General features: G+C 49.1%; 1 protein-coding gene across 44 annotated transcripts in view; it reads right to left on the bottom strand.

The window, feature by feature from the left end:
• Positions 1-15057, bottom strand: part of Msi2 (musashi RNA-binding protein 2) — a 368962-nt gene that overhangs the window by 68342 nt on the left and 285563 nt on the right. For all 44 annotated transcript variants that reach the window (XM_087573094.1, XM_087573092.1, NM_001430239.1 and 41 more), the window contains 1 exon segment: positions 3648-3730. In XM_087573094.1, the coding sequence (XP_087429220.1) occupies positions 3648-3730 (83 nt within the window).

Consider the following 15057-nt stretch of genomic DNA (forward strand, 5'->3'; position numbering starts at 1 on the left):
AAGGCGTGTGCTACCACCACTATCACCAGGCACTGAAGAACTTTAAAAACAAAAACAAAAACAAAAACAAACCCTGAGATTCACTAACCACATTAGAGAAGAAACAGCTTTGGGAACTATGTATGCCTTTGAGTCGGGTGGTTGGTTCCTTACCGACTCCTTTAATCACTCCATAATTATTAATTAAATCTGATGAATGCTAGGTGCATGTCATTGAGCCAGAGGTCCTGGATTCAAATCCTGCCTCTGTAATTCAAGGCTGAGACCCATCAGATCTTCAAATGTGTGAAAGTGGACGCACAGGTCCACTAAGGGCCCATGATGAGGGATGGAGGGTTGTCCTCCCCAGTTTCATAGCATAGAAGAGAAAAATCCTCCTGGGTTCCTTTTAGCATCTGCCTGGGCTTAAAGGCCTTCCGGGTTTTCTCTTTCTGGTGTCTCATTCAAATTCTGTCCACAGCACAGTTTAAATGCATTTCCTGTCTTGGTGAATCCAAAAGCAACTCAGGTTACAGCCTCCCCTGCTACCTCCCACCCCCTTTAAATTCCATCTTTCTTCAGAGCAGGCTGAAGGGAGGGCTTTCAAGATCATGATGCCTCTGCCATGAGGCAAACACGGTGTGACCCCCTTTGCTCAAGCCAGCATACCTAGCCTTCAACAACCCAGGGAAGTGGCAGTCTTAGCTCTGTTTGCTGGGGTTCAGTTACCTACCCCTGCCCCTGCTCCCCAGAACCTCTGATTTCTCCTCTGGGTAGGTGTAGGCTAAGAACTTCCACGGGAAAAAAAAAGAACTTCCACGGACACCCCAAAGCCTGTGACCTGAACTACTCTGTCCTTAAGCTTTCCCCATCTTTGTCCGCTTCCAATTTTACCTATTGCCTACAGGACAAGCACAGTCCCAGACAACAGGAAAGCAGGAATTTCAGACCAGAGACATCGCAAAGCCATTGGGTCAGCACTGCCTGCATAAAGAGAGTTGTTGAGACTCGGGAGAAGACTAGGGGATGGCTGGCAGCATCTCTGGCTCTTATACAGACAAGGGCTGAAACGCCTCACTGAGCAGCCAGGAAGCTCAAAACCTACGCTCCTTCACAATGGGTAGCCCCGGGGCCAATCCCAGGACCTGTTCCCTACTGAAACAGATGCTGCTAGAGTCATTCCCATCTTGTATCATAGGCTTATCCAAAGACTGTCCGTCGTCACAGCAGGACTCATCTCTTGTCTGTACTGTGCCCTTCCTGATGAACTGAGGGAATGAGGAATGGTACCCGCCTGCGTCCTTGCTGCCTCGCCCATTCCCTGAGGCCCAACAACCTTTCCTCTCAGAGCCTGTCAACAACCGCAAGATCTGCAGAGGCTAAACGAGGCATCGGAACACGGCTGTAGGTTCTCCACCTCTTCAGTTTAGAAAATAGCGAACAGCGACCTAAGGTGGGAAAGGCGGTGCCCACGGGAAGGTGTATTTGGAGGACAAAGTCCACAAAGGAACCTGTGCTGATCTTCATCTATCTCCCTCAAACCACTTTAATGCCTATGCAGATGCCGCCAACATACACTATGCAAAGAAAGACTATTTTCATTTCAGATGCATATGATGGCTAGGAACAATATGAACAATATTATTTTAGTGCCCTGGGAAAAAATTAGCAAGTCAAATATTGAATCAAGCCTGCAGCACCACATGCTAAGCAGATTGCTTTGATCTTATCCACACTAAAAGCTCTATTATTGAATCTAAAGTTGGTGAACACATATCAGACCAATATACAATGCATATCTGAATGCATGTTACCGAAGCAAGGAATGTTTTGACAAAAGGGAGAAAATATCAAAGTCACAGCTGCGATCGAAGCCCAAATTTGCCCTCCCAACCTCTTTTCTCTGGGCTGGAGAATTTGGTGGCCAACCAAAATGTTTGTGCTCTAGGGGATATACAGAGGATCTAGAAACACTTGCTGATCTCTCTCTCCAACAAAGAAAGGGTTTGTCACCCCCTACTAACTTGAGAGGATGGTGGAATGGGAGAAAGAGCAGGCAGACACCACACAGAGCAGGGCACCCTCTGGTGGTCACTTCTGTGGGCCGTCTCCCTGGCTCTACAGAACTTCAGGAGTGGAGCCTCCCCTCCTCCTGAGGCTTACTCCACCAGGAAGAGCAGCTGCCAAAGGGAAGGAGGCAGCAGATTATGAGGGCCGAAAGAAAAGCAGTTTGTCATATCTCCTATCTAAGATCTGCTCCTCGAGAGCCTTCCATCAAAAGCAGGGCTGGAGGATGTGTTTGGTGGCACACACCTTTAATCCTGGCAGAGACAGAGGCAGAGGAGTATCTCTGTGAGTTAGAAGCCAACCCCAACTTTACTACACAGGGAGACCCTATCTCAAAAAAGAAAGAAAAGAAAAGAAGGAAGGAATGAAGCAGGCTGAAATCAGGAAGCTGTAAAATCCAACCTGAGGACCAGCATGCCAGCCTTTTACCTATTTATTTTGTAAGGTCCAAGATTTGAAAATGCTTTTCTACATTATTAAATGGTTGAAATATAAGAGAGCTAGGTGTGCAGCAAAATATAGAGTGCTTGCCCTGCAAGTCGGATTCTGTGTTGGAAGAAAGGAGAGGGGACCATGGGCTGCTTATATGAAATTCACATATGTGCAGGCTACGGACATGTTCACCCTATAGCACAGAGCGGTTGTAATGCCCACATGAATAGCTTCAAACGATGGTCATTTTGTTTTTTGTTTTTTTTTTTAACTTTTGAGACAGGGTCTCAACTGCGTAGAGCAGCCTGAATACTTTGAATTAAGCCTTTTGATTTTTACTAATTAATTTTAGCTTTGTGTATGTATGTACGGATGGTGATGTGTAAGCCTGTGTGTGGAGGGTGTGTGCAAGCCAGAAGGCTACCTCTGGTATTCTTCCTCAGATGTACCACCTGTCCCCCTCGATCCCACAGTTTCACTGGCTTGGAACTCAGTAACTAGGGTAGGCTAGCTGACCAGTCGGCCCCAGTTATCAGCCTATGCCCATCCATCCCTTCAGTGCTGGGATTATAAGAGCGTACTACCACACCCCATGTTTTTTAAAGAGCTTCTGAAAAATCAAACATTCTCAGGCTTGCAAGCAAACACTTCAGTGTGAGCTATCTCCCCAGCCTATTTCTGTCATTGTCTGGTTGGTTGGTTTCTTGAGATAGGATCTCTTTACCCAGCCTTGGCTGTCCTGGAACTCACTCTGCAGACCAGGCTGGCCTCCAACTCACAGAGATCCACCTGCCTCTGTCTCCCAAGTGCTGGGATTAAAGGTGCACCATCATGCCTGGCCTATTTTCCAGCTTGTTGAGGTAGGGTTTCACTATTCCTGCCTGGCCTAGAATTCACTGTAGACCAGGCTGGCTTTGCACTTGTGGTAATCCTCCTGCCTCAGCCTTCTGAACACAAGTGCTGATATTTCAGATAAACACCATCACTCCCAACAGGACCTTCATTAAAAGAGTTCACTGGCTATTGTTTCTCGAAACTGTTCCCATTGACAGGGCTGAACTTTGAGAGTCTAGTCCTCATACCTCTCTTTATCCACTGCATGCGTGAGTGGATGCCGTAGCGACTCAATCCCTCCACTGTCCCCCACTGCACAATCCCTCCAGACTTACCATTTTATTATTGATTTCATGGAAATGAATCTCACAGACTTTCTCCACAACGTCTTCATTCTCAAAAGTGACAAAGCCAAACCCTAAAGGAAGGAGAAACAAAGGGGAGGAATGAGTTTGGTTCCTGCAGAGTAGACACGGTGGCCTGCAGTCATGACAGATTCCAAACAGGCAGGTGGGGTGTGTGTGTGTGTGTGTGTGTGTGTGTGTGTGTGTGTATGTTGTGGTCTAGAAGGTGATTCCAGTTTGTACTCTACACCCTTCCAACAGCAGGCAACAGTCAGGAATCCACCCACACGCAGCAGGCCCCCTGTGGCTCACATTTGCCTAGAAGCAAACAAGAGATTTACTTGTCTGTTATTTACGAGGGTCAGAGCCTGCTGGCTCTGTGTGGAGGCAGGCTTGTGGGCTGCAGAGAGCCTCTCCGATCACCGCGGGGCCGCACTGGCCCTTTCTGTGAGCTTGGATGGCTAGCCCTCGGGTCGGCATCCATGTGGAGGCGCTTATTGGTCCTTTTCTTCCTGAATGACTTCCTCTAATACCTCATCAGGACATCCTGAGGCCTGGAAGGAACTATTAAAAGTTGCAGGCCTCTGTTCTGTGCGGGCATCCCTTTGCTGCTGCCGCTTCAAACATGCTGTGGATTTGGGGCAGTTTAAGACTGTCTGATGCCTGCTGTCAGCCCGTCAGCTATCCACTGTATTTACTCGGCTGGAGACTGGCTTTACTAGACAAGCTGCACTAAAGAATTTTGGCAGGCGACTGCCGATCAGCATCCTGCATGCTTCTCTCCACCCTCCTGCCCCTTCCTTTCTTCTCTTTCCACCCCCAACAGCGTTTCCAGCATGTGTCCCCATCTGCGAAGCTACTCAGTAAGCACCAGGGTACCACGTGGGCCCACACATGGAGGCTCTACCACCTTGCATTGAGCATGGCTGTCATGTTGGCAACAATGTGCAAGGGGACTGGGCAGAGATGGAGAATACGTTGATGACGCAGGGGCCTAGATACAGTCTTGCCTGGGCATAACCTGGGGACCTCCTTCTGTTCTCTGGACCTCACGCTTTGTACTTGGAAATGAGGGTAGGATAAGCAGATGCCAGGTCCCCCAGACCAAGACTCCTAGGGCTCTGCTATGCTGCTATGGACTGGTGTGTGTGTGTGTGTGTGTGTGTGTGTGTGTGTGTGTGTGTGTGTGTGTGTTGCGTGTTGCTTTGGGAGATGAAGTTTGGAAGGTGAGAATGAAACCCTTGCTTTGCTCCCCTCTCCTGCTCAGTCAGGCTACAATATGGTGTCTTTCTACAAGCCTTTAAAGGGGCCCTTCCCAGGACCAACAATGCTGGCACCCTGACTCTGACATCTTGCTTCCAAAACTGTAAGAGACTTGTTTACAAGCTATGGCATTTTCTGACAGCAGCCCCAAATAGGACACTCTTTTTTTACAGAGACTTGAACGGGCCAATGCTAAGCATAGTAAGATAAAATCCGACTGGCTGGTGTTTGCAATATGATTATCAGTGCTTCCAATCAAACAGATAAGAGACAGATGTAGCCTTTTTCAGTTTCTGCATCTGTTTTGGGTCTCAGCCAACCAAGGTAAAAAGAGAATCTCTCAGGTCTCTTCTAGTTCACTTTCCAAGGGCTAGCAGGGAAATGGCACTGACACACAGAGCTTTCACACCACAGTTTCCACAGCAGGCTCTAGAAGACTCTTTGGGAAAATGGAGGTTGCTCCCTGCTCTCCAACAACCTAGAGTAAAACAGAGGACCAGGTCTTCACACCAACGCAACCGTGATCTCCAATCCGTGTCATCATTTGTTACCATGTCCCGAATTCTGAGCTCACGGTCTCAGTACTCCCTGGTACACAGAGCCTAGAGCATCACAGACATATCAGGCAGGTGTCTGGCATGCTCTAAGGAGGACAGAACTGTCTGCACGGGGGCTCCAACTGGTAAGTTTCACAGCATCTCTCAGTAAAAGTTGGGTCCTCAGTACGCTGAGGCCTAAAGAAGATGCCACATGTGAGTGAAACTGATGCTTGGCCCAGCCCCCCTCACCCGGCTCACACTTCCCAAGCCGTGTCCCTGGAGAGAACCCATGGAGTTTTCTGACTCCTCTCTGGGTCCCCTGTCCTTGGCCCATAGCCATTCCTCACCTGCAAAGCTGAGGACAGCCACACCCAGTGGCAGAGCCCCAATCATTTCTCTTTGGCCTCTCAGGTGTTTGAACCAGACTTTTAAAAAACTATCTTTCTAGTATTGAAGAATCTTTCAGACAGCCTCCTGCCTGGCCAGACCCTGCCTCTATCTTGCCCCTTGCTTCCAGCCTCTGGCACACATTTGCCTGTGAAGGCCACCCCTCTGGTCTGGACCCACCTATGCACCTTGCAAGCAAAACAAGCCCAAATGAGCCAGGGTTTCCTGCTGCTATTCTGTTTTACCTCATTGCTAATTAGAGTGACTGTGTAGGTTGAAGAGTGACCTAGACCGGAAGCCCTGGAGAAAGTGTTTCTGCAAACGTGATGTGAGAGCATTCCTAGTCGAGCAGCTCGTGTCCTCATAAGTAGTAGCACATGGAGAGAGAGACAGAGAAAAGGCCAAGGGAGGGCAGAGGCAGGCATGGCACAAGTGATACAGCCACAACCAACCATCGCAGGTCAACAAACGACCACCTCCAGCTGTGGGGGGAGTGTAGCCACCACCTCCAGCACAGGAGGAAACGGACTGCTGCAGTTTTCAGCCCCCGAGTGTGTGATATTTTGTCATGACAGTCACAGGACAGCCATACAGTGGAGGGCCAGGTTTCTGCTGTCTCTGCAGAATGGGACCATATCCCCTCCCCCTCCCAGCCAGGTTGCTGACTCGCCAACCGCAGTGCTATAGGCAGAAGGCGTAAGTGTGGATGAGTGAGCGAAACCCAGGCAAGCTATCAGGAAAGACGGTAAAGCACGCGACATTCCAGGAGGCGGAGGACAGTCAAAGGTTTGGAGGCCCTTAGTGGTTCAGCTTAGTCACAATTGACAAGAGACAGAGGCAAGGGTGGAGCCGTGCCACTGAAACTGCATCTGTAGCCACTGAAGTCCTAGTCCACCATGGGAGTCACTGCTTCAACTCCAGGTAGATATTACTGAGACCTATGCTGGGCCACCAGGCAGAGACAGGATGGAGGTGGTCAGCTAAGAAGTAGAGACTGAAATGCAGAGAGCCGTAAAGGGGTCAGAGGGCTCTTGGCCTAATTTTGGATTCTGACTCTGAACTTCCCTTCAGGGTTCTTCTTTCCTAACCCCACAGGACTTGAAATGTTTATATCACAAAAAATATTTTCCTGGGACTGAAGAGATTGGCCCAGTGGCTAAGAGTATTGCTACTCTCCCAGAGGACATGGGTTCAATTCCCAGCACCCACATGATGGCTCGCTACCATTTGTAACTCCAATTCTAGGGGATCAGATACTCTTTCCTGTACTCTGTGGGCTCTGCATACAAGTGGCAAAGCATTCATAACACATGAAAGAAAATAAAGTCCTTATGAAGAAAATAAAGGTTTTCCTGACTTAAGGAAGACAGCCTGGGTTTGAAGCCTCTACAGCCTGGATGTGTCACGATTCGGTGGTCTCAAGACTCGTTTGCAGTCTTTTAAGCATCCATATCTCTTCAACATCCCTGTCTGTTTGGCCCAAACCGAGAAAACAAACTTGATTATGTCTAAAATATTTATTTATTCCATCTGGGGAAGCAAAGAGGCGACGAAACACTTAATTATCAATAAGTGTTATTTCTCAACATATAATCATTTTTATCTCACAGGTGCATTATCATTTCCAATGAATCAGTAACCCACTGGTGAGGGCATCCTCTTCCCCAAGTAGATTAAGCCCATGGGTGAAAGGCAGAGATCATGGGATTCTGAATTTGAGAGGGATGGGCAGGGAGTGGGGAAACTCACTTCGGGCATTACAGCTTTCTACCGAGGTAATATGTTTTATACACACACACACACACACACACACACACACACACACACACACACACACTATAGACAACACAAAACTTCTCATCTTAACCATGTTTTGACATGCATAGCCCAGTGGCATGAAGGACAGTGGCACAGCTGTGAAGCCATTGCCACACCACCCACTCTGGAACCTGTTCACCATGGCAAACCTAAGTTGATACCTACTAAGCGGCAGCCCTTTCCAGCCCTGGAAACTTCCACTTCTTTCTGTATATGCCAGTGGTTCTCAACCTTCTTATGTGACCCTTTAATAAAGTTCCTCTATGGTGGTGACCTTCAACCATAATTATCTTGTTGCTACTTCCTAACTGTAATTGTACTACTGTGGTGAACCACAGTGTAAATATCAGCCATGTGCCCTTAGAGGGGCCATGACCCCCAGGTTGAGAAGCATGCAACGATACATCCTAGGTATCTTCTTAAGCACAGTTACATAGCACTTGTCCATGAAGACCTATCAAACTGAGTCATGCAGATGGATAAGAGAAATGTATTGTCCTTTTTTAAAAGCAAAGGCCAAAAGGCTGGGGGGTTGCTCAGGGTGTAAAGTGAGGTTGGATCTCCAGCACTCATATAAAACCTGAGCTTTGGCAGGCTGCATCTACCTGTGTGCTAAGTAAGAGGACAGAGACAGGTGGATTCCTGGGGGCTTGCCAGGCAGTCACTGTGGCCAGTCGGTCACCAAGAGCCTTCCTATGTCCGTCCATCCATCCATCTGTTTGCTTGTCTGTCTGTCTACCTGCTTGCCTGCCTAGATAAGGTGGAAAGAAGAATAAAATGTCAGCCTCTGACCTCTCCCCATGCTATACACTAATAAGAAGACAACAGCAGCAGTAACAATAAAAATGGTCAAACGAACTCTGGCCGTCTCTGCCCCGACCCCTGAGGGCCCCTTGTTTCTCTCTCAAAGAAGAAAAGTGGGTTTCTGAATCTCTACCAAGGCATGGCTTTTGACTGACTGAGTCCACAAGAACCTGCACTCTCTCAGGGCCCTGGGAGGGAGCCCTTGTGAGCAGCCCTGATCTGTGTCTCATTTCCCTTGTTAAGGGAACGACCTCTCCCTAGATGTTTAAATTGACTCCAGCCACCACTCATAACAGAGAACAACCCAGGGCTGAAGCTTGCATGGTAACTGTAGAATCTCACCTGCCCACTGTCTTCCAAAAGCCTTAAGTGCACCCTACACTTCCGAGGGGGCTCCAGGAGCCCACAGACCTGGGACAAAGACAAAGGCAAGATGGTTCACCCCAGACAAAGGGCTTTCAGAATGGGCCTAAGTAGGGTAGCAGTGGGCAGGTTGCACTTGTCGAAACTGGAGAATTCTCTGGAACCACGCTATTATTGGAAACTAACAAGTCAAAGCCCACTTAAGAGGGAAGCACTTAACAGTCAAACCTTTTCTCCCTCTTTTGTTCAAACGAGCAACACTGAATATTCATCGGAATAATACCTGGTTATAAAAGACGGGTGAAGAGAATGGAAACAAGGAACAAAATGGCTCAGAATTAAAATGACCCGCTTTACACAAGGCCACCAAAGCACTTAGAGTATGTGAGGGTGTGGTATTGGGCGGGGAAGCTAGGAACAGCCTCCACCCAGCCTCAGAATAAGTTTCTTCTCTTATCCTACGGGGCCAACGACCACTAAAAGGCAACCAGTAATGTGCTGCCCAAGGAAACTGGCCAAAGGCATAAATTAACGGCTGCGGCTAACGGAGAAAAAAGTGAAGAGGAAACTTTAGAGTGTCTAATTTATTGTCTCAGGGAACATTTAAGGTATGCACATGCAAGCATATTCAGAACTTACACACACACACACACACACACACACACACACACACACACACACACACACACACACACGGTGGAGGGGGGAAAAGAGCCAGTTTCAAAGGTTGCCTCCAGCACAAACATGAATCTCTTAGGTATGGGTGTGGTGAGTGCTTTCCAGCTTGAAAAAAATCTCATACCTGCCCCTCAGGCAACCTGGTGGGTGGCAGGTCAGGCTCCACAGTCATTGCACTCAGTTGCTCTTGCCCAGTTCTGGTTTGGCTTTCTCAACCCACCCCATGCTTTTGGAGGTCAATGCCTTCCCTGGACCAGTGCTCAAAGATGGATTTTGGTGGGCATCTAGCTCAGAGAGGACCCTTACATACATCTCCATACATACATATGCCAGCCCAAGTTGGCCCAGGGACATCATCCCCCACCCACTACAGTGTGTATGGCAACTGTCTTGAGGTCCCAAGTGAAGAAGGCCTGAGAAGTACAAAGAACGGCTCAGTGGGACTGGGAGGTACCCTGTTTGCCCTGAGAACACTAATTGGTTCTGGGGGATAGGGGGTGGGGAGTGGGAGTGGGGTGGGGACCACATGTTTCTGATTATTGATTGTCATACAGGGTGCTTGCTCACCGTGAGACACCCTTAATGACATTCAGTCTGGGAAAGCCATCTGGGTGTCATGGACATTAGGTACTGTGCAATGGCTGAGATGACATTAGCCCGGGTCCATGTCAGCCTTAGTTGTTAATATGTACTTCACTAGAGCAGTACAGTCATTTCCCACCAGCCTGGGACAGGACTCCCTCAGTTATAGCTCATGCACGACATCGGAATGATTACTTAGGGTCTGCTTGCATTCGATATATAATCTTGGGGCTGGGGCTACGACTAGGTGGATAGAGTCCTTGGTGTGTTTAGTGTGATCTTAGGCGTGGTCCCCATGAACACCAAACGTCATAATTCACAAGAACAGGCATAAGCTCATCGAGCTGGATGGGCAGCCCTTCCTTCTCCTGTCAGTCTGTACCAGGCCCACTGGGGAAAGGAGGAAGAATCATCCCCGCTCTACAGATGGGGACTGAGGCCAACGTGGAACCCTGTGGCTGGTATAGTAAGTACTTCCTTCCTGGTGGGCCACTCCAAACCGGTTCTGCACCTGGGCAAGAGACCCGCATCCTAAACGCCTAGCATGGGAGAAAGCACAGCAGCTCTACGCTCACTTCCCTCCTATGCTCTCTCTTCCTGATTTCTTGGCCAGAAAGGCAAGTAGGGAAGGCAGTGAAGCTTCAGCCATTCACCACCGAGAGGACTTTCATATGGGAAAAATAACTCCAGTGTCTCCTAAGTCAGCCAACCTTGTAATGAGTACAGGGTGAAGGGCTATGACCTCTTCCAGACCCCAACCCCAGACCTTCCTCAAGGTTACCAAGTGAGATGCCTGGTTCTCCATGAGTCAGCTGCCCTGGGAGACAAACGGGAATACTCTCACTTCTCTGGTCTTATTAAGAACAAAGAACAGAGCGGGCACCCTGGCCCACACTGTACACAGGACTGAGCTTATGGGCTCAGTGAAGTGACCCAGAACAAAGACTTCCGGTCCAGGGGGTCCATCAGAGGCAGGGGCTGTCATCGTCCCCACTCTAAATCCCTAAAGTTCCCAAGGAGGCTTGTGATGGATTGGAAAGGCCTGCAGACAGCTTCTCTCTCTTCTTTATGTCCTTCCTCTTCCCTGGCGTATCCCCTTCAGGGTGGTGTCACGGTCCCTCCAATGTGGCATCCTTCACGCACCTGCTTCCTCATTTACACCAGTAGTTGGCAGCTGGTTGCTGTAAACTATAATAAAATGTCTTTCCCCCAAAAATGAAGGAATGTGACCAGACACGCCAGACATCATGATATTAAAGCCGTGTCAATTAATTTCTCCCCCTGCTTGATAAACGAGCCCCATTCCATCTCTTAATAATGAGGAGAGAAACAAGAAAAGTTGACACTTAGTTTAATTTATTTTTTCAACTTGCCTGGTCATATTTCTTTCTGGTTTGCAGAGCTGGCTGGGGCTGTGGGGAATTACAAGTGGCTGGCGTACAGGCAAGGTGCAGATCTGTGTGAGTCGGCTCGGCCTCCCTTACTCCCTCACAGCACTTAATCAGGACGGGAGAGGGACCTAGCGAGCCAGCTCGCACCTGCGTCTCTCTAGTCACCTCTGGGGGGCTGAGGCTGGTGAGGGGAAGCAGACAGCAGACACGACACCATCAGATCCTCAGGCTGGCACCACAGAACAGCATAAGACCGAGTCCCCCGAACTGGTATTAGGTTACATGGGTGGTGTCTGCTAGAAGGGAGCCAGTCTCTGGGCTGGAAAGATGCTCTTCTTTCCTCTTAGGCTCGAGGATTCTCAGGTCAACATCTGACCTTGGAATGTGAAGAGACTTTCAGAAGGCAGGTGGTAAGGGTGAGCCTGCGAGCATCCTGTGAGGATTTAGTTGCACGTTCATTTTCTTCATTATAGCCTCTGTAACCCGAGTGCGTACAGATACCCCTAGACCAAGGACTGAGTAGGGGATAGCTACACACCCTGTCCCTAAACCCACGTTCTGGTGGCCCGGCCTGAGTCTCCTGTAGGGAAAAAGCTCCCCCTGCTTCCTAACTGGGTTGCTGTGGTGTGGCTTGGGTACCCTCATGTTTACCCAGGTCTCTGAAAGGCAGAAACCCACACATATCTGACTGCCTTATGTTTCCCAATTCAAGCGAAGCCAAGCTGAGAACATTTTGTTTAAAAGAATCTACACTTTTCCATAGAAAAGAGAAAAATTTCAAGATACTACCTTCCAGTGCCTAGATGCCAAGCAATAAAGCTGTGGTGTGTGTGTGTGTGCGCGCGCACGTGTGTACATGCACGTGGACATTTGTGACATGTGTGGATGGGGCTGTATGTCTGCCAGAGGATGATGTGAACTGTCTTCCCTTGATTGATCTTTATTTTCTGAGAAGGGTCTCTCAGTGACTCTGAAGCTTGTCACTTTGGCTAGGGTGACTGGCCAATGAACCCCTGGCATCTCGGTCATCCTATTCCCCAGCAGGGGTTGTGAGCATCATTATTATGCCTGATATTTTATGTGAGTTTTAGGGGATCCGGACTCTATCCTTATGCTTGTACACAGAGACTTTATTGAGAGTCATCTCCCTCGCCTCATTTGTGTGTGTGCGTACATGGGTGTGTGGGGCCATGAGTCTGTGCACACACACATGGGAAGCCAGAGCCAAGTGTCTTTCCCCTCCAGTGATCACTGACCTTTGCCTTGGGGCACGGTTTCTCACTGACCTGGAAGCTTACAGGTTGGCTAGGCTGACTGGAGGGCTATTATGCTCTCAGGATTCCCCTACTCCATTACTATCCCCACCCAGTGCTGAGGTTACAAGTACCTGTAGGTGTGCCTGGATTCAAATCCAAGTCCTCATGCAAAGCAAGCACCCTTTACCCAGCAGTTTGTCATCTCAGCTCCTCAGGAATCTGAGGCAGAAAAATCCCATGTCTAAGATCTGCCTTTGCTAATTCGGGAGTTCAAGGTCATCCTGGTTAACTTGGTAAGACCAGCTCAAAATAAATATTAAAGAGATCTGGCGATACAGTTCTGTAAACCAACCAAACAAACCAAAGAACCCCATTCGCACAATACTGAAGTGTAAAGGACGGATCTTACTTCCATTCCTATGGACACCTTGGTTTACTAAACCCAGTAACAAGTTCTACCTCAGAATTTCAAAACTGGCATGGGGCAGCAGGAGAAACATTTTCTTCCTTTTTAAACTGGTGGGGGAATCCGCTTGGGCCTGTGGAGAGTTGGGGGGCCAGGGGAGGGTAGGAAAGAGATTGAGAAGAGACAGAAGGAGACAGGAGAGACCTCCCACCAGCCCCAGATGGCATTTTTCCCCCGAGAGGGCTCTGTCATGAATACTGAGGTGTGATTTGAAAGTGCCAGAGGCTGCCTCTTTCAGACTCTTGTTAACCGAGAGGGAAAAGGCACCTGTGGTCCAGGCCAGACAACCCCAACCTCATTTAATTCTGAGTGCGCTCCATAGCAGTGACTCGGTGAATGACACTTGTCAGGGCGACAGATTAGCTCACAAACCTATTTTTTTGAGCATGGCGTTTCATCTTGGTTGGGGAAAATAGTCAGTTCTTGGCGAGAGAGACACATATTACTGCTGTTAAGTGCCAATATAAACTCTGGGACGCAGTGGTAAATTCACCAAATTAAATCGCTAGACAACTGGCTTGGATCAGGACCCCGGCAGAAGGTGCCAGGGCTGCAGTGTGCACCCAGCCGGGAGGAGGAGGCCGAGGTCGCACGCAGCTGTGACAAGGACAGAAGGATGGGCTGCCTCGGCTTGGAGCCTGCTCAGGGAACTGCAGTGCCTGGGGAGGTCTGGGCAGGCTCCACATGGCGGGACTGGGGCCTTTCAGGCTTCTCAGCCTCAGGGTTTCCTGAGCACAGAGGGAACTGAGCAGGACTGCTGGAATCCTTTCTTAACAGGAGATGTCTGAGTGGGTTTCCTGTCATCTCTTCAGAGTCATCCCCCAGCCTCATCCAGCCAGTGAAAAACTTAGGTAAGGGGGTTTCAGTCTACTTAGTTCCTCCTCAACAAGGCGAGGTGGGAAAGGGCTTAGAATTTGGAGCCTGGCAGATACAAGATCCATCTTTGCGGTGTGACGCCAAGCAAATTATTTAACCACTCTGACTCTCAGACACTTCCTCTGAGAAATAGAAACAATAAAATCTACCATTGCCCAGAATGGAGGCTTACAATGCTCTACCTAAGAGAGGCTAGCCCCCTCCCACCAGCAATCAAACTTGTCTTGATAAAGCCTCTACCTGCATCTATCTATACCCCTATCTTTAATGTGCCTACCTTTGCCCCTTATTAAAATTCAATGATATGTCTGAGGGCAGCGGCTGCCCGGCTTTACTGGCTATCACAGTGGGAACCAGTTCAGGACTCAAAAGGAACGTGAGCACCCTTGACTTCTAGGACACTTGAGGAGTTTAAAGGTCCCTACTATGCTGGGCAGTAGTGGCACATGCCTTTAATGCCAGCACTCGGGAGGCAGAGGTAGGCAGATCGAGGCCAGCCTGGTCTACGAAGCAAATTCCCAAACACCCAAGACTACACAAAGAGACCCTGTCTCCGAGATCCCCGCCCCTCAAGGCCCCAATGTGTATGCATTTAGAGAAACACGAAGCTCTCCACTAGTCTCTGCGTATCAGACCCAGCGGTGACCAAACTGGGTGGAGACACGCTAGCCTGGCTGCTACCTTCAGTCTCCTCAGCATGCCAGCTCCTCTTGTGACATGTCCCTGGGAACAGTTACTGATCACAGATAAGGTTCCAAACTTCAGAAAAACCCACTACTCGGAAGCAGCTTTGCAAGCACTGCCACAAATTCTCTGTACTTTATAACAAGGCGGGGCTTTAGAACAGTGTCAACCGACAGCTTTGGCAAGATGCCAGACGCACCCCTCCCCATGCGTCACTTCCGCTGGTATCCCCAGATTCTATGCTACAGTCTGTGGCCAGGTGGCCAGGCTACCTTGCCAATTTACCACAGGGTG

This window comes from Rattus norvegicus, chromosome 10, assembly GCF_021556685.1.
Source record: "Rattus norvegicus strain SHRSP/BbbUtx chromosome 10, alternate assembly SHRSP_T2T, whole genome shotgun sequence".
NCBI classification, from domain to species: Eukaryota; Metazoa; Chordata; class Mammalia; order Rodentia; family Muridae; genus Rattus; species Rattus norvegicus.